Below are 17,912 nucleotides of genomic sequence, written 5' to 3' on the forward strand. Positions count from 1 at the left end.
AAGAAACGGTATGATCTTACTATTCCTTCAAACAATGTTTTTGAATATAACTTTTACTTTGGCATTGTTGTTCAAAATACCATGAATGTCATTTCTTCATTAAACCTCATAGGTGAGTATATCAATGTATCATGTGTAAAAAAGGCAAAAAAAAATCTATTTTTCCTAACACTAGTATTGTTTTCTGAATTTAGTACTCCCTTCAATCCAAAAGAAGTGTCGTGGTTTTTTTGAACTAAGAATTTGATCGGAGGGAGTAGTATTTAGTATTCCAAAAAGGTTTTCGTGGAACGATCTTCCGCGTCAAACACCAGACCCAATGTTCGTGTGCTATAGCACGGTGGGGTCCCCATAGTCTCAGCCCCGCCTGCCGAGCCACTTTTCCCGGGACCCACCCGCAAAGGGCACCGCCGGACCCTGGAGACCGGACCGCAACCACCCGCGTCTCGCGCGACTTGACCAACCGAACCAGAGACGACCGGGACGGCTCCCGGAAAGGAAACGGGATGGCGAAAGGGGGAAGGCAGTAAACAGGCCAGCGAGGCAGCCAGGCGGCGACCAGCGAGCCCATTTTAAAACCTTCCCTTCCCTTCCCCTCCCTCCCCGTTTCGATCCCCCGTCTCCGACCCCCCATTCGCCTCCGTTCCCCGCACCCACAAGCCGACGCGACGCGACGAGCACCAGACCCCCGCAAACCCTAGCCGCCTGCGCCCCGCCCCGCCCGTCCCCTCGCCGCGCGCGCCTCGCGAGAGGGCGCGCCGTCCCCTAGCCGAGGTCCGCCCCGCTAGGGTTTTCGCCGGCCATGGACGAACTGCGGCGGGAGCAGCACCGCATCGCCGGCCACCCCTACGCCTTCGAGGTGAGCGCCGCGCCGGCCCGAAACACGCCGAGTAGAAACCACGCGCGGTGGTTGGGGTTTTTGCCTGACGCGTAGGTTTTTTTGGTTGTGGTTGGTTGCCCGCAGGTGGGGTCCTACTTCCTCGCCGGCTACTACAGCGTCCTGGCCAGCACCCCGGAGCTGGCGCGGCAGTTCTACACCAACGGCAGCACCGTGGTGAGGGTCGACTGCCAGACCATGGAGTCCCAGTTCGGGGAGACGGCCGAGGTATGAACCCAATCTAGCCATGTTCCTGCAATTCTGCTGTATTTACTCCCCTTTGGCGCCGAGGCTCATCGCCATGCTGTGTTGCGCCAAGTACAAGTGGGTCGTGTGTAATGCATGTTAATGTCAGCCCTGTTTGGTGGAATTTTGGTGATTATATGCATCCGACTGAATGTGCCTTATGTCTTAATTTTGGACGCCTTGGTTTATGTTGACATCTTCTGTTGCTTGCTGATCTTTTGGAGCGCTAGGCAGCAGTTGCAAAGTTCCGTAAGACGATCTATTAGGAGAAATGCTAATACCAAATTGATAAGTTTTTATGATTCAGGATCTGGTGCTCCAACTGTTTCCTACTGGTGTTGGTGTTTGTATCAGTTAATGTAGAACCTCTTGTGTTGTCCATTTGGTTTTCACTCTTTTCCCGGTTTTGTTATTCAATTCCTAGAAGTAAACATATTAGTGTTCGAGGGTATACAGAGCAAAATATATGGATTTTGGTTTGATCTTGTATGTTAAGTTGCTTTCCCATTTTGTGCAATTTAAATGCAGAAACATCATTTTATAACATCATTTTTTTACCAGACGATCTTTGTATTTTATTAGTCATGTTTTTATGATAAATTAGTAATCACAGTTTATAAGGTTTCTTTGGATTACTGGTTATCTTTGTTTTTTATTAGTTATGTTTTATGATAAATTAGTAATCACAGTTCATAAGGTCTCTGGTTAATGCTGATTCTCTGAGGATTATAATTCTTTGGTCTCGTTGTGCTTTCGGATGTTTCATAGTTCAGTTTCTTGAAAATTGGGCATTGAAGTAATGGGATCTATAATTTATATTTCACATCCTCTTGTGTTAATGGTTTCAGCTTGCAAACTGAATGTTTCTGATTTCTCTCACCATTTGTTCTTTCAAAAATATGCAGGAAATCAATGATATATTGATGTCCATGAATGTTCAAAAGGTCGAGATTAAAACGGCTAATTTCTTGGAATCATGGGCTGGATCCATCACTCTGTTGGTTACTGGCCTAGTGCAATTGAAAGGCTACCCTTTACGCAAGAGATTCTCCCAGAGTATCATTCTTGCTCCTCAGGTCAAACCAGATGGATTTTTTGTAGACAGTGACATCTTTCAGCTCATCTGTGATGAGTATGATGATCATTACCAAGTTGCTGATTACGGTTATGCTAACCAATTTCCCCAGATGGCTGCTCATAATACCATGACCGAAACAGGTATTGCTTCCTGACACCTCTATAATTTGAGTTACATGATAACTGTTCTATGATATATTGTCAGTAAATCAACTTCATTTCGGCTCTTCTCTCTCTATCTAAAGTTCATTTCGGTGCTGGTTCTCTTTGACAAATATGTTTATTTTGGTCTGTTTTCCATTTACCTCCTCCTTTCCACTCTAAGTGCTATTATTTTGGTCGTAATTTTGGTGGTAACCCTTTTTACATGGGCAGTACTCCTCTCTACATAATCCTACTTTATTCATTTATTTCCAGTTCATTGATGTATTCTTCTGCATTATTTATTGAGAAAAAGTTTGTTCCAACTGTAGCCATGGTCCAAATGATAAACATTTTTTTTGTTGGTTGATCCCTCAGCATCTGATTATGTGGCTGAAGAACTTGAATTAAAGGGGTTTGCAGCTCCTGCTGATACCGACGAAAGGGCTAATGGTATTATATATGAGAATCATGAAATGCAGCAGCAAGATCCTTTGGAATTTGAGTCTGCAGTCAACGGAGAAACTCATTTTGAAGATCCTGCTCCCTCCCTCCCTAGTTCGACAGATGTTAAACAGGATGCATCTCTTGCTCCTCCCCACCCTCCTTCCCCACCTACACCTGAAGAAGAGCCTGTAGGAGAACCGCCTAAGCAAACATATGCTTCAGTGGTAAGCTAACATATGTTGTAATTTTATTCATTCTCAATCCTTAGTTTTAACTTGATGCCTAATCGGTTGCAAATTTGTCAGCTGCGAGCAAATGCTGGTCAGGTTATCCACTCCACTCTGGTTAACAGGGCTATGACAGGGACCACAGAATCACAGCTGGTTGGACAAACTCAGCCTGTGCCAGTGCAAGAAAAATCGAACTTGGGCACTCGTCGTGATGTCAGTGTTCCTGAGGATGAAGGTTTCTTTCTACTCTAACTTTTTTTACTCTCATGACTCCTTTGTTGGGACCTGCCCTATGTTTTTTCTTTGTTATTACTAAGTACTAACATTTGGCAAAACTTATCTACCCACTAATGATTAGCTGTTCCAAAAGCCGAAGCCAAAAGCCCATAAACAGTTGCCTTTTTGGCTTTTAAGCCTAGGTGCAAAAGCCAAGAATAAGCCCAACCATACACATATTGCATGAAAATTCTGGAACATTGCCAAAACCGGCCCTTAATGCCCATTTTTTATCCAGCAGTTAGGTGAAATCCTAACTGTGGAAGCTCTTGTTTGAATATGTTTACATGCTTTGTCTTCTGTTTGTTTTTAAACTTGTGTCACATTTCGTTTTGTGTGTGTGTTTTGTATTGCAGTAACTTATGTTATTTGTTATTGATATTTGAGAGTGGCTGTATAATCATGAATTATGGGGGTTAATGGTAGCGGTATCTTATTGCTCGTTTGATGATTTCCCCCTCCACAATCATTGTTTACTCATGCAAGCTAGCTGTCCACCTGCTGCTGGTTAACTATGTGTTTAAGAATTGGAAACCGGGTAATGCTGTATTTTTCTTGCTGGAAGAGCTTAATGGAAACTTAAATCTAGCATGTTCTATTAGATTCGTTAATATGCTAATGATTTCTGTATGTGGATCTTTTTCTTCACATGTGGGTTTTCTGACCTGGTAGTTAAGTGAAGTTTTTTTGGGCGTATGTAAAGCGCAGGAAACCGAGCAATATACCTTTGAACTTGCATGACATTATGCATACTTTTGGTCTCTTGTCCAGAGCCATTCGAACCTGTTTTGTTATATAAATTTTATATTCCTTGCAAAAGAAAAACACTAATTTTCATCTGCAATATCTAGGTATTAGTGTCTGTCTGATAATTCCTGTGGACATAATCTTTTTGGTTGTGTATTGACTGATGATTGTTTTTCTTTTCTATCAGAAGAGTTCCTATCAGTATATGTTGGTAATCTTTCTCCAGCTACTTCAGTCTTCGATCTTGAGAAGGTCTTTCAGGCTTTTGGAAGAATTAAACCTGATGGAGTTGCTATACGTAGTCGCAAGGTATCTTGCCTTCTATCTAGCTCTAGGCTTTTCCTCTAATTCCTTTTGTTGGGTTTCCTAATTTGTGTACTAATATGCAGGAGGCTGGAGTTTTCTTTGGATTTGTTGAGTATGAAAACATGAGTGGCATCCAGAATGCGTTGGATGTGAGTTTCTCAGTTTCTCATGCTTCTGCATTATTTATAGCACAACTTGTGCAGGTGACCCTGGATTGAAAAGAAAAAAAGGGGGTTATAAAGAATATGCCTTGAATCACTTCGTACAACTACATTGTGAATTAGTTTCTTGCATCCTGTCCTGAGTTTGGTGGCTGAATGCCCAAGTGCCTAACATTTATGTTTTCACATTCTACTGTAAAAAACATAACAAAAAATATATTTTGCTGAAAGGTCAAAATTACATAGAATAGCCATGGACTTTATTTGTTGCATAAGCAAAGCAACATAGTCAAGATCTTTTATCCTCCACTTCACCAGACAAGCAAACTATTATAGTAGATTAGATTGCATGATTAGATCAAGAATCTTCATTATTTGCATTCTAGTTTGAGCCATTGTTTGATGTCCATAAAATGTGCTAAACAGAGTGGTCTGTGAATGGCTGAATGCCATCTATATGATGTCATATTATACCTGAACACATCTTGTTATGGTGATCTTTTGTACATCAGGCATCTCCAATAGAGTTGAATGGACGTCTAGTACATGTTGAGGAGAGGAGGCCTGGCAGTGGAGTCTTTCGCGGCGGTGGAAGTAAGTATAAATTTAGCAGATATATTTTTCCAACTATCTTTGTGCCAACTGTTGCTGTTCGTAGGGTATGTCTTGTTCTGTACTAAACATATGCTTGACACATAGGATGAGGTTTCTGGAACCTCATTATTTGGGGACAGTACTATGGTCTTTCATGTTATCCAGTGCAATTTAATTTCTCCACTGTCAAGTACCCTAAGAACATGACTACATGATAAAAATTCATCATAATCCTTAAACTGCCAAAACGTCTTACATTTGTTTACAGAGGGAGTACTTTCAAAGAAGCGGGAAAACTACCCCTGTATTGTATTTGATCAAAATCAAGTTTAATAAACAAGTCTTGTTTATTTTTGGAACTTGCTCACTTTGCAGGGCGAGGGCGGGGAAGGGGTCAATATGGTGGGCGCTACGACGGGGATTACGCTGCACGGTCAAAGGGAAATGGTTACCAAAGGAGGGGCGGGCACCAATACGACGGCTACGACTAGTCTCACATTTGCTCTGCTGGGGAATGGTCGCATCCCATTTGGTGCTCTCAATCTGGTGCGGCCTGGCCATATTTTTGTCACAACAAAGCGCGATTACCTGTAGAACTTGCGTTTTGCTTAGCTGCTATTGAGCATGACTCGTTTCTAGATGGGACTCTTTTAGTGTTTTTGCTACATGATCGTGTCGCCTATCTGGTATGAACTAAACATGGGGAAAAAATGGATCAGTGTTAGTTGATCCTTGGCCATTTGAGAACACTGTCAAAAGTATTCCGATTGTCAGTCGTCAGGTGGATTGCAGTGGCGTGTAACATATATCTGGGATGGGACCGTACCTTGCAGGGTCACTTGGATTGCTTTAGCTCAGCTGCACGCGGCGTCGTGCATCATCCGGCAAAGGCTGTGCTGGTGCTGTTCCTGGTCTACCATTAGCACGCCAGACTTCATCAGACCTTTTAATTTGTGGATATTGCTGTAGCTGTAGCTTACAAAATCCTGTAGTTTCTGTGAAGCACGACGCTGTAGGTGAAGGCTGGTTCACACAGGTCATGGCTTCGTACCGCATTGTGCGTTGCTGGTGAGCTCTGGCCTCTGGCGCTGGGTTGCGACGAGTGGTAGACATACGCACCTTCACTTGAGGGAGTATTTGTTAGTCTTGAAGTGCCAACTTTGGTTAATAGCTGGGTGCTCAGCGCGTTTTTGCAGAAAGTTGCGTTTTAGTATCTGCTCGGCGACAGTCAGATCCACCTCCCTGCCTCTCTACTGTTGGATCTTATGTTTCAATTGGTTTCCAAATTCTAAGGCACTGTTGTTGCAGCAAAAACTTTGCTGATGCCCCAAAAACCTTCTCTCTCCTACTGCAAAATTCAATTTTAGAGCATCAACTTTTACATCATCGGTTTGGAGATGCTCGGGTGGTGACGCAACTATTGAAGTTGCAGTCTCCTCCCACGGAAGCATAAAGACCTGTGCCAGCCCATCAAGGCGCCACTCTCCAGCATTAAAACCCAGCATGGGGACTCCACAAGCAGGTAATAACAAGGTAATACATAGAGCCTGCAGGGTCTTAGGCCTTGTTTGGTTCATAAGTCCTAAAACTTTTTCTAGTCCCAACTAAAAAGTCCATAGTCCCTAAAAAGTCCTTCCCTGTTTGTTTACAGAGACTAAAAAGTCCTTAGTCCCTCCATGGAGGTTATTAAATGATCATGTTACCCCTAGTATACAGAAAAATAACAACCAAACAACATCATGGGGGCGTCCGGCCAATGGATGGAGGGAGGGGCATTGTTGGAAAAGTCCCCAAAAGTCCCAAAAAGACTCCTTGAGAGTCTTCTTCATTTAGTCCCATAAAGTAACTTTTAGTCCCTAAAAGAAACTTTTTCTAGTCGCTACACCAAAAAGTCCCTTGAAACAAACACCCCCTTAGTACTCCTATAATTTAGCCAATAAACATAGTGACAACTTAGCATCTGCAGACGGAATCACCAATGTTTACAGGTCCAGCCTTCCATTCCCTCAACCGTTTACGTTCTTTATTCTGTAGCAAGTGCACGCACCTCGACCGTCCAAACATTTTGCAGGTTACACGGAAACACAATACTACAAGCATGATCATCCTCAGCAAGCACATCGTTAGCCCATCTCGGCCACCCTGGTAGTCAAACGGCCGTGGAAGCCAGCTGCCTCGGCTGCGTAGCACGCCCGGGTGATCCCTGCTCGCCTCCCCCAAGACCACCGTCGTCGTCCTCGTCCTCGTCCTGCTCCCACAGGAAGCTGGCGTACGCCGCGAGGACGTGGCTGCCATGCACGTTGCCACACACCGCCACGGTCAGCCATGCCGGCCCGCTCGAAGGAGCCTAGATTTATTATTAGGACAGTATTTGCGTGGTGGAGGGAGCGTACCTGTCCCGCGGGGCCGCCTGCACCGACTTCTGGAAGTAGGTGAGGGACCTTTCGTGGTCGCGGTGCACCGCCCACACCAGCTTCGCGTACTGCGACATGATCTCGCCGTCGGTTGGGTCGGCGAGCATCGCGCGCGAGTAGTACTCCTCCGCCCTTCTCGAGTCACACTTCACCTGATTCATTCATCAGTTCGTACAGGGCATCAAGTCATGAGCAGTACTGGACTACTGGTTAAATTTTGCACAGTACTTTTGTTTTCTGCAGAAAGAAGAAAGAGTCTAGCCGACATCTTTGAAACCCACTAACATGATTCAAGTGGTTGGGACTTGGGAGAATGGCAGACACATACAGTTCCAAAACTCATTTGCGCTGACTGTAGATTACGGATGCCACCAACGTATTGATCTCTAGTTACTTACAACTAATGAACGCCAAGAACATCAACGAGGAGATAGTAGAACTTTTCAAGAAAGTGATTATAGCTAGGAGTGGCAAACTAACAGTAAATATGAGAAGATAGTAGAGCCGCTAGATCATACGTACCTCGTGCAGGAACTGCGCGTAGTTGCGTAGGAACAGGGCGTTGCCGGGCTGCTCGTCCACCATCTCCTTGTACTGGGCGTCCAGCGCCAGCACCGCCTTCTGGTCCACCCCGCTGGCCATCCTGGCCAGGGCAGCCTCGGAGCCCATGCCGGCGGTGAAGAGGCCGGAGGCGAGGCGGTCGATCCCCATGCCCCTCGCCAGGAACAGCGGCAGCTCCGGCAGCTCAGGCTGCGGCGCCTGCTCCTGCTCCTCCTCCATCTCCTGCTCCTGGTGGGGCTCCAGCTTGGCCTTGCTGAAGGTGTTGTAGACAGAGAAGGAGAGCTCGGTGTGGAGGCCGGTGGTTCTGTTGCTGTCGTTGTCGCCGGAGGAGGAGGGGTTGAGCGAAGGGAGGTGGCCGTCGGAGAAGGCCCGCCGGAGCTGGAGGGAGGAAGGGGGCGTAGGGGAGGAGGAGGAGGTGAGGAAGGAGCGCAGGAATGGCGTGGAGGAGCTCCTCAGCAGCATCCTCTCCTCTCCTCTCGGCGTCTTCTTGTGAGAGTTCCCAAGTCGAGATCTCACCTCTCGTCTCGTGGCTGATCGATTTTATTAATAGCACAGGAACCGCGTTGCTTGTGCTTGTATGGCGGTCGGCGCATGCACGTGAACCATTATCGATCCTACAAGAAACAAAGGACGTGTTTGGTTACAGGGCCGATTCAGCTTTCCCGACGAGGCTGGCTCTATTGAGCCGGTTTGAGGGGATGGAGGCCAAAAAAACCCCATATGCATATAGTTTGGTTGCCTACATGCCCCTAGTTGCATGAGACAACCATTTTTAACCCGGGGTTTGGTTGACTGCATTGCATTAGGCGCATATATTACATGGTGTTTGGTTGCAACGTGCATAAGGTGTTGTCATCACTTTTAACTAGTGATGAGCTTACCACACAGAATCTGAACATGTAGCGCCATCTACTTAAACAAATGACAGTTTATCCTAACTACTATCAAATGACAGTTCAAATTATTAAGAGCCATTGGCTAAATAGGGGATAGTTCATCGGTGTTACCAGATCTTCCTCTTCCTCTCCTCTTCTTCTACTTCTGCTTCTGCTTCAGCTGCTGCTTCTGCTACTGCTGCTGCTGCTTCTTGTTCGTCTTCCATCTTCTTCAAATCCTGCACTGACCTCTGTTAAGCCACATCGCCTCTGCCCACTCCAACCTTTTATTCTTCCAAGCGTCATTGTCAAATGCCTCCACACCATGGCCGGAGCTAACAACATCGTCAGGCTCGACATCTTCCTCCTCGGGCACGTGTTCATCAAAGCCCCACTGGAGGATCCAGTTATGCATAATGCAACAAGCAAGAACTAGTTTAACCTGAGTGGAGTATGGGTGGAATGGCTTCTGATCCAGGATCTTAAACCTATTCTTCAGAGCTCCAAATGCCCTCTCAACAGTTACCCTAAGGCTGGAGTGTCTGAGATTAAACAGCTCCTGTGCAGTCCTAGGATAGTTCCTACCAGAGAACGCGTTGAGATGGTACCTTGTTTTCCTGAAGGGTGAAAGAATACCCGGGCGACATGCATAGCCAGCATCTCCAAGGTAGAACTTGCCGTCGGGGATGTTGATCCCATCAGGTCGACTCATGCTGTCAGTGAGAATGTTAGCATCATGCGTTGACCCCTCCCAGCCAGCCAACACATATGTGAACTTCAGATCAAAGTCAACAACAGCAAGCACATTCTGGCTTGTGTAGTGCTTCCTCCCCCTGTATGCTGCTGACTGTGACCTAGGAACTCTGGCAGTGACATGAGTACCATCTATTGCCCCAATACAATCCTGAAAATGGCATCACAAGCCTGTGTTAGTGCCCAACTTGAACAATACAAGCATATCAAGACATGAAAAGTGTATATTGTCAATGCTCACCTTGCAGGCTTGAAGTATGGATACCATCTTGGGCTTCCACGAATCTTGGGTGGAGTCTAGCCAGATGGTCTCCAGATCATCTCTCCTCTAAGCTCCCCAACAGCATAAAGCACCTGCTTGAAGTACCTAGAGATGGTCTCCATTGATCTCCTGAACGTGTTGTGAATGACCCTGAACCTCTGGTTATGGCCAACAACATGGACGAACATGGCCACTTGCTCTTCGACACTGGTGTTGATGCTATCTTGTAACAGCCCCCTGCTCCTGAAGGTCTCGACAAGCCTGGTAAATGGTGCTCTTTTCATTCTAAGCATCCACAGAGCCTCGACGTCGTTGCAGTTGTAGATGTAGTTCAGATTTTGGATCCTCTCCTGTTCCCGGGGAAGGAATGGACCATAGCGGATCAAAGGTCTCCCAGCACGACGAACAACTCTCTGGTGCATGAACATGACCCATGCCTGAATCACACTAATCAGTGCCGCTGCCTGGATTATCAGCCTCATCCGTGCGTCCATAACCTAGTCGACATCGACGGTTCGTTCAGTGGGAAATCGATCCTACACCTAGCTTAACGGCCTAACCACTGAGCTAATTAACAAAGGGGGGAGGGGGTGCTACTTACCGGCATCGGAGACGAGGACGGCGTAGGGGGAGCCATGGCACAGACTAGGTCGACCAGACGGTGGCCAACAGCAAGGGCAGCACCAGATCCGCCGCAAACGCCGCCGCCTCTTCCGCCGCCGCCGCCTATAGTGCAGATCTGAAATCGCAGCCGCCGCCGGTGGTGAGGCAGTAGGGAAAAAAAGGGGCAGTGGCTATGGGTGAGCGAGTGAAAGGGGGGTGAGGCTAATTTGGCGCCGGGACGGCGCGACAGATTTCCATCTCCCGCCATCCCCCCTCGCTGAAAGGACATGCGGTGCCCCCATGTGTGGTTTTGGTAATTGATGACACTCTCTATGGACTAATGGTTTCATTGAGTTATATTTGAAGGATTTGTCCATAGGCTCTTCTTGAAGTCCATGTGTTGGTTTCAAGGAGTTTATGAGTTGACCAAGGTGCTATTAAGGAATTATCCAAAGATTGGTTATGTGAGTGTTGAGCTTATTGCAAGCATGTCTTGAAGAAGAAGTTTGTGTGATTTACCTTCAAGACATCATCCAAATGAAGAGAGTTGGAAATATTCAAGGTTGATCAAGACTAAGTCAAGAGTGAATCAAGTTGATCAACTCACAAAGCGTAGAAGATGTACCGAGAGGGATCAAGTGATCCCATGGTATGGTAAGCATTGTCAATTACGCTTTGTGTACTAACCCATGGTCTTCGTGAGAGTTCTTTGTGGGGTTAGGATGCGGTGTGCAAGTTCAAGTGATGCATCACTAAGAGATCAAGTGCTTGAAGCTTGCCGTCCATTGTGGTGACAATGGACTTGTGAATATGTGCCGAAGACTGGCTCACCCATAGTGGAGTATGGGGGAGAAATCATCTAGTCTCCATCGACCCAACGCAATCAAGAAAGGTGGTCCATCTTGAGGAGGACAAGATCGTCATCATCTAGCTCAAGTGGATCATGTGCAAGGCAAAGGTTTGCCCTTGATAGGTTTTCTATTTTACCGGTCTCATGGTGGTAGTTGGGAGACCGGGTTATAGGATCGTTTGCCGCACTATCAAGGGGGGCTCTCAAGTTGGTAGCTTGATCGTATCGTTAGTAGAGAGCTCAAACCATTGCATCCTTGCATCATGTTTCTTGGTTCTTGTTTGGTTCTCTTTGTGAGACTTAGAGCTTGTGCTCATCTTGATTACAAGCTTGAGTTCATCGAAAACGGAGTTCGCATGCGTCTTCTATGATGTTTTCGGTGTTGGAGGTTTTACCGGTCTTATTCGAGGAAGGGTTCTCACCATTTTCTCTTGGGACTTTCCTAATTTGCTTCTTATTGTTATTTCTATCAATATTGTGTTAGCCCTTGTCGCTAGCTTTCCAACAAACTTGGTTTCGTCGAATTCGGAATCCGTTTGCAGAAGTTGTGGTAGTTTTGGTGTTCTGAAAAGGCTGCAGCGGTACTACCGCGGACAGGAGCGGATGTAATTTTTTACTACTGCTCTTGGGAGCGGTACTACCGCGGCTACTTCCGCTCCGGACCAAAAACTCGTCACAAGTCCAACGGTGGTAGGCACGGATGTATTTTTTTAGTACCGCTCGCAAGCAGTAGTACCGCTACCCTTAGCGGTAGTACCGTGAGGACGAGCGGTAGTACCGCTCTGTTCGGGTTGTGAGCATAACGGTTGGATTCCCCCCCCCCCCTATAAAAGGGGGTCTTCCCCAATGAACCTTATCCTTTGAGCTCGTGTTCTTCCCCCATTGTTGACCTTCTTCGAGCTTGCTAACTCTCAATCCCTCCATGGATTCTTGCTAGTTTTTGAGGGAAAAGAGAGAGGAGATCTAGATCCACATTTCCACGAATCACTTTCTCCTCTATGTGAAGGGAACCCCTTGGATCTAGTTCTTGGAGTTCTCGGTGTTCTCCTTCTTGTTCTTCCTCTCATTTTCTTCCCTAGCATTAGTTGCTTCGGTGGGATTTGAGAGAGAAGGACTTGGGCACTCCGTGTGCCCTTGCCATTGCATTTGGTGCATCGGTTTGAGTTCTCCATGGTGATACGTGGAAGTTACAAGTTGAGAAGCTTATTATTCTTGGGTGCTTGGTACCCTTGAGCTTGTTCCTCTTGGGTGCTTGGGCGCCCTAGACGGTTGGTGGTGTTCGGAGCTCAATCATTGTGGTGTAAAGCTCCGGGCAAGCGTTGGGGTCCCAATTAGGTTGTGGAGATCACCCCGAGCAATTTGACGGGTTTTGTTGACCCCCCAAGGGTTGCCAAAGTGTACGGATTCGATGACCGCCCCCAAGGGTTGCCATTTGTACGGGTTCGGTGACCGCCCTCAAGGGTCTCTTAGTGGAATCACGGCATCTTGCATTGTGCGAGGGCGTGAGGAGATTACGGTGGCCCTAGTGGCTTCTCTGGGAGCATTGTGCCTCCACACCGCTCCAAACGGAGATTAGCATCCGCAAGGGTGTGAACTTCGGGATACATCGTCGTCTCCGCGTACCTCGGTTATCTCTTACCCGAGCTCTTTATTTATGCACTTTACTTTGTGATAGCCATATTGTTTCTTGTCATATATCTTGCTATCACCTAGTAGTTATCTTTGTGACATCCACGATCTTTCAATTGGTACCAGAGTCTCGTCTCTCTTTGTTAGGCTTAACCGCCTAGAGAGTAAAGATGTTGACTAGGGGATTAGGATTCTGACACTCTTAGTTTCGATGGCACAAATTTTGATGTTTGGGTAATTCGCATGCTTAATCTCTTTAGGGTCATGGACCCAAATTTAGAGCGAATTGTAGATATGGGTTTTTCTCCTCCAAAGGATCCCCAAAGATTATCTTTAGAGGATGAGAAAAACTCTTATCTCAATGCTCAAGCTTCTAATGTGCTTTTCGATGCTTTGAGCAATGTAGTTATTTTTCAATTCATGCCGTTTCGGGATGCTCATGAGTTGTGGACAAAGCTTCAAGATAAATATGGCGTGTCCAAGATTTGTATGGATGATTGTTCTCCCTCCACCTCCGGTCGTGATGCGTTCTCAACTTCTTCTACTTCACCTACATGTAGTTTGCCACAAGGTAATGACATGGTGAGTAGTGGTGTTCATTGCAATGATGATATGGGCTTATTGTTGATAATCCTTCATCACTTTCTTATTGCAATGCTTCATCTTTAGACTTTAGCACTTCGAGCACTCCAAATGTTTCACATGCTTGTGTTGATAGTCCTTGCATATCATGTAGACATTGCTTGACTAAATCTCATGATGATATGCTTACTATGTCTTGTTGCCATTATAAAAATGCATATATTTCCTCGAATTGTTGTGCTAACAATGTAGAGGAAACCCAACACTCCATGGAACAAGATGTGGTCTTGAATGGTGCTTCAAGGGATCCTACATCATCATCTATTGCATTTTGCCTTATGGCCAAGGCTTCAAAGGTATCTCCCACTTTGAATCCCAATATATCTTGTGATGATATTGATGATGGCAAGAGTGATGATGATGTTGATTATGATGAAGAGAGTGATGATGTTGCCTCCTTAAAAATCAAGGGGGAAATGATTTTTAAAGCTCTTCTTAAGAATAAAATTGCTCGTTCCAACTTCATGGAAATCATGTCTATTGCTATTGAGGGCAAGAAATATATTGATGAGTTGGAATCTCATCTTGAGGAGCTTGAGGTCACCATTGATAAAATGGAAGGTCATGAGCGTGATTATGCTAATGAGATTGCGGACCTCTCTCAAGCTCTTGAACTTGAACAAACCACCAAGGAATCTCTTGAGGAGAATTTTGCTCTAGAATTATCTAGAGTGAAGGAATCTCATAATAGAGCTCTTGAGGTGGCTGAAAGAACATGTGGTGCCCCCATGTTTGGTTTTGGTAATTGACGACAATCTCTATGGACTAATGGTTGCCTTGAGTTTGAAGGTTTTGTCCATAGGCTTTTCTTGGAGTACATGTGTTGGTTTCAAGGAGAGTTTGTGTTGACCAAGGTGCTATTAAGGAATTATCCAAAGATTGGTCATGTGAGAATTGAGCTTATTGCAAGCATGTCTTGAAGAAGAAGATTGTGTGATCATTCATGTTTACCTTCAAGACATCATCCAAATTAAGAGAGTTGGAAAGATTCTAGGTTGATCAAGACTAAGTCAAGAGTGAATCAAGTTGATCAACTCACAAAGCGTAGAAGATGTACCGAGAGGGATCAAGTGATCCCATGGTATGGTAAGCATTGTCCATTGTGCTTTGTGTACTAACCCATGGTCTATGTGAGAGTTCTATGTGGGGTTAGGTACGTGTTCATGGGCTTGCGTCAAGAGGAAGATATCACTCAACCCATGGAGAGGATGACATCAAGTGGTGATCGTCATCAAGATTGCCGTGTGCAAGTTCAAGTGGAGCATCACGAAGAGATCAAGTGCTTGAAGCTTGCCATCCATTGTGGTGACAATGGACTTGTGAAGATGTGCCGAAGAGTGGCTCACCCATAGTGGACTATGGGGGAGTAATCATCTAGTCTTCATCGAGCCAACGCAATCAAGAAAGGTGGTCCAACTTGAGGGTGTCAAGATCGTCATCATCTAGCTCAAGTGGACCATGTGCAAGGCAAAGGTTTGCCCTTGATAGGTTTTCTATTTTACCGCTCTCATGGTGGTAGTTGGGAGACCGGGTTATAGGATCGATAGCCGTACTATCAAGGGGGGCTCTCAAGTGAGTAGCTTGATCGTATCGTTCGTCGAGAGCTCAAACCATTGCATCCTTGCATCATGTTTCTTGGTTCTTGTTTGGTTCTCTTTGTGAGTCTTAGATCTTATGGTCATCTTGATGACAAGCTTGAGTTCATCGAAAACGGACTTTGCATGCGTCTTCTATGATGTTTTCGATGTTGGAGGTTTTACCGGTCTTATCCGAGGAAGGGTTCTCACCATTTTATTTTGGGCCTTTTCTCATTTGCTTCTTATTGGTATTTCTATCAAGATTGTGTTAGCCCTTGTCGCTAGCTTTCCAACAAACTTGGTTTCGTCGAATTCGGAGTCCGTTTGCAAAAGTTGTGTCAGTTTTGGTGTCCTTTAAAGGGGCTGCTGCGGATGTAATTTTTTAGTACCGCTCTTGGGAGCGGTACTACCGCTTGGAGTGGTACTACCGCGGCTCCTGAGCGGTAGTACTGCTCCAGAGCTGTACTACCGCCGCTCCTGAGTGGTAGTACCGCTCCGGACCAAAATCTCGTGTTTTGCTCAGCGGAAGTAGGCACGGAAGTATTTTTTTGTACCGCTCGCAAGAACTAGTACCGCTACCACTTGCGGTAGTACTGCTATCCCTAGCGGTAGTACCGTGAGGTCGAGCGGTAGTACCGTGGGGACGAGCGGTAGTACCGCTCCGGCGGTTCTACTGGCCTTTTGCCTCCTCGCTGTTGTTTTTCAAAGGGGTAGTACCGCCCTAGCGGTAGTACCGCTCCTTGGAGCGGTAGTACCGCTCTGTGCGGGCTGTGAGCATAACGGTTGGATTTTTCCCCACCTATGAAAGGGGGTCTTCTTCCCCATTGAACCTTATCCTTTGAGCTCGTGTTCTTCCCCCATTGTTGACCTTCTTAGAGCTTGCTAACTCTCAATCCCTCCATGGATTCTTGCTAGTTTTTGAGGGAAAAGAGAGAGGAGATCTAGATCCACATTTCCACCAATCACTTTCTCCTCTATGTGAGGGGAACCCCTTGGATCTAGATCTTGGAGTTCTTGGTGTTCTCCTTCTTGTTCTTCCTCTCATTTTCCTCCCTAGTATTAGTTGCTTCGGTGGGATTTGAGAGAGAAGGACTTGGGCACTCCGTGTGCCCTTGCCATTGCATTGGTGCATCGGTTTGAGTTCTCCACGGTGATACGTGGAAGTTACAAGTTGAGAAGCTTATTACTCTTGGGTGCTTGGTACCCTTGAGCTTGTTCCTTTTGGGTGCTTGGGCGCCCTAGACGGTTGGTGGTGTTCGGAGCTCAATCATTGTGGTGTAAAGCTCCGGGCAAGCGTCGGGGTCTCCAATTAGGTTGTGGAGATCGCCCCGAGCAATTTGACGGGTTCCGTTGACCGCCCCCAAGGGTTGCCAAAGTGTACGGGTTCGGTGACCGCCCCCAAGGGTTGCCATTTGTACGGGTTCGGTGACCGCCCTCAAGGGCCCCTTAGTGGAATCACGGCATCTTGCATTGTGCGAGGGCGTGAGGAGATTACGGTGGCCCTAGTGGCTTCTTGGGGAGCATTGTGCCTCCACACTGCTCCAAACGGAGATTAGCATCCGCAAGGGTGTGAACTTCGGGATACATCATCGTCTCCGCGTGCCTCGGTTATCTCTTACTCGAGCCCTTTACTTATGCACTTTACTTTGTGATAGCCATATTGTTTCTTGTCATATATCTTGCTATCACCTAAGTAGGTTTTCTTGCGTAGCATAAGTTGTTGGTGCACATAGGTTAGCCTAGTTGTTGTAGGTTTTGTGCTTGACAAATTAACTGCTAGGTTTATTCCGCATTTGTTCAAGCCTCAACCGTAATTACTTTAAAGCGCCTATTCACCCCCCCTGTAGGCGACATCGACGATCTTTCAATTGGTATCAGAGCCTCGTCTCTCTTTATAGGGCTTAACCGCCTAGAGAGTAAGGATGTCGACTAGGGGTTTAGGATTCTCTGACACTCTTAGTTTTGATGGCACAAATTTTGATGTTTGGGTAATTCGCATGCTTAATCACTTTAGGATCATGGACCCAAATTTAGAGCGAATTGTAGATATGGGTTTTTCTCCTCCAAAGGATCCACAAAGATTATCTTTAGAGGATGAGAAAAACTCTTATCTCAATGCTCAAGCTTCTAATGTGCTTTTTGATGCTTTGAGCAATGTAGTTATATTTCAACTCATGCCTTTCCGGGATGCTCATGAGTTGTGGACAAAGCTTCAAGATAAATATGGCGTGTCCAAGTTTTGTGGGGATGATTGTTCTCCCTCCACCTCCGGTCGTGTTGTGTTCTCAACTTCTTCTACTTCACCTACATGTGGTTTGCCACAAGGTAATGACATGGTGAGTAGTGGTGTTCATTGCAATGATGATAGTGGGCTTAGTTTTGATAATCCTTCATCACTTTCTTGTTGCGATGCTTCATCTTTGGACTCTAGCACTTCGAGCACTCCAAATGTTTCACATGCTTGTGTTGATAGTCCTTGCATATCATGTACAAATTGCTTGACTAAATCTCATGATGATATGCTTGCTATGTCTTATTGGCATGATAAAAATGCATGTATTTCCTCGAGTTGTTGTGCTAACAATGTAGAGGAAACCCAACACTCCATGGAACAAGATGTGGTCTTGAATGGTGCTTCAAGGGA

At 46.0% G+C, this 17,912-nt stretch overlaps 2 protein-coding genes across 3 annotated transcripts; one reads left to right on the forward strand and one right to left on the reverse strand.

The window, feature by feature from the left end:
- The first annotated feature begins 485 nt into the window (after window positions 1-485).
- LOC123053881 (nuclear transport factor 2) lies at window positions 486-5,841 on the forward strand. 2 transcript variants are annotated; one of them, XM_044477473.1, is made up of 9 exons: window positions 486-859; window positions 965-1,105; window positions 2,029-2,341; window positions 2,720-3,012; window positions 3,094-3,253; window positions 4,229-4,350; window positions 4,431-4,496; window positions 5,021-5,102; window positions 5,478-5,841. In XM_044477473.1, exons 1-9 carry the CDS (start codon window positions 803-805, stop codon window positions 5,591-5,593), a joined length of 1,350 nt encoding a protein of 449 aa, XP_044333408.1. In that variant the 5' UTR covers window positions 486-802; the 3' UTR covers window positions 5,594-5,841. The 2 variants fall into 2 exon arrangements, with proteins under 2 accessions (XP_044333408.1, XP_044333409.1); XM_044477474.1 differs by having other exon boundaries at window positions 4,232-4,350.
- Window positions 5,842-7,030: 1,189 nt separating this feature from the next.
- On the reverse strand, window positions 7,031-8,610 carry LOC123049598 (uncharacterized). Its single transcript, XM_044472492.1, has 3 exons — window positions 8,039-8,610; window positions 7,496-7,668; window positions 7,031-7,390 (listed from the first exon to the last, which is right to left on the reverse strand). The coding sequence occupies exons 1-3, from the start codon at window positions 8,537-8,539 to the stop codon at window positions 7,252-7,254; spliced, it is 813 nt and encodes a 270-aa protein (XP_044328427.1). The 5' UTR covers window positions 8,540-8,610; the 3' UTR covers window positions 7,031-7,251.
- Between the last annotated feature and the right edge of the window lie 9,302 nt (window positions 8,611-17,912).

Source organism: Triticum aestivum, chromosome 2D (assembly GCF_018294505.1).
Source record: "Triticum aestivum cultivar Chinese Spring chromosome 2D, IWGSC CS RefSeq v2.1, whole genome shotgun sequence".
NCBI lineage: Eukaryota > Viridiplantae > Streptophyta > Magnoliopsida > Poales > Poaceae > Triticum > Triticum aestivum.

Excerpts from the sequence above, each read along its gene's own strand:
- LOC123053881 (XM_044477473.1), top strand. The coding sequence starts at position 803 with ATGGACGAACTGCGGCGGGAGCAGCACCGCATCGCCGGCCACCCCTAC. Across the intron at positions 1,106-2,028 it reads AGTTCGGGGAGACGGCCGAG|GAAATCAATGATATATTGAT; the intron begins GTATGAACCCAA and ends AAAAATATGCAG. Across the intron at positions 3,013-3,093 it reads AGCAAACATATGCTTCAGTG|CTGCGAGCAAATGCTGGTCA; the intron begins GTAAGCTAACAT and ends CAAATTTGTCAG.
- LOC123049598 (XM_044472492.1), bottom strand. The coding sequence starts at position 8,539 with ATGCTGCTGAGGAGCTCCTCCACGCCATTCCTGCGCTCCTTCCTCACC. Across the intron at positions 7,669-8,038 it reads ACGCGCAGTTCCTGCACGAG|GTGAAGTGTGACTCGAGAAG; the intron begins GTACGTATGATC and ends TGAATGAATCAG. Across the intron at positions 7,391-7,495 it reads CAGGCGGCCCCGCGGGACAG|CCACGTCCTCGCGGCGTACG; the intron begins GTACGCTCCCTC and ends CGTGCATGGCAG.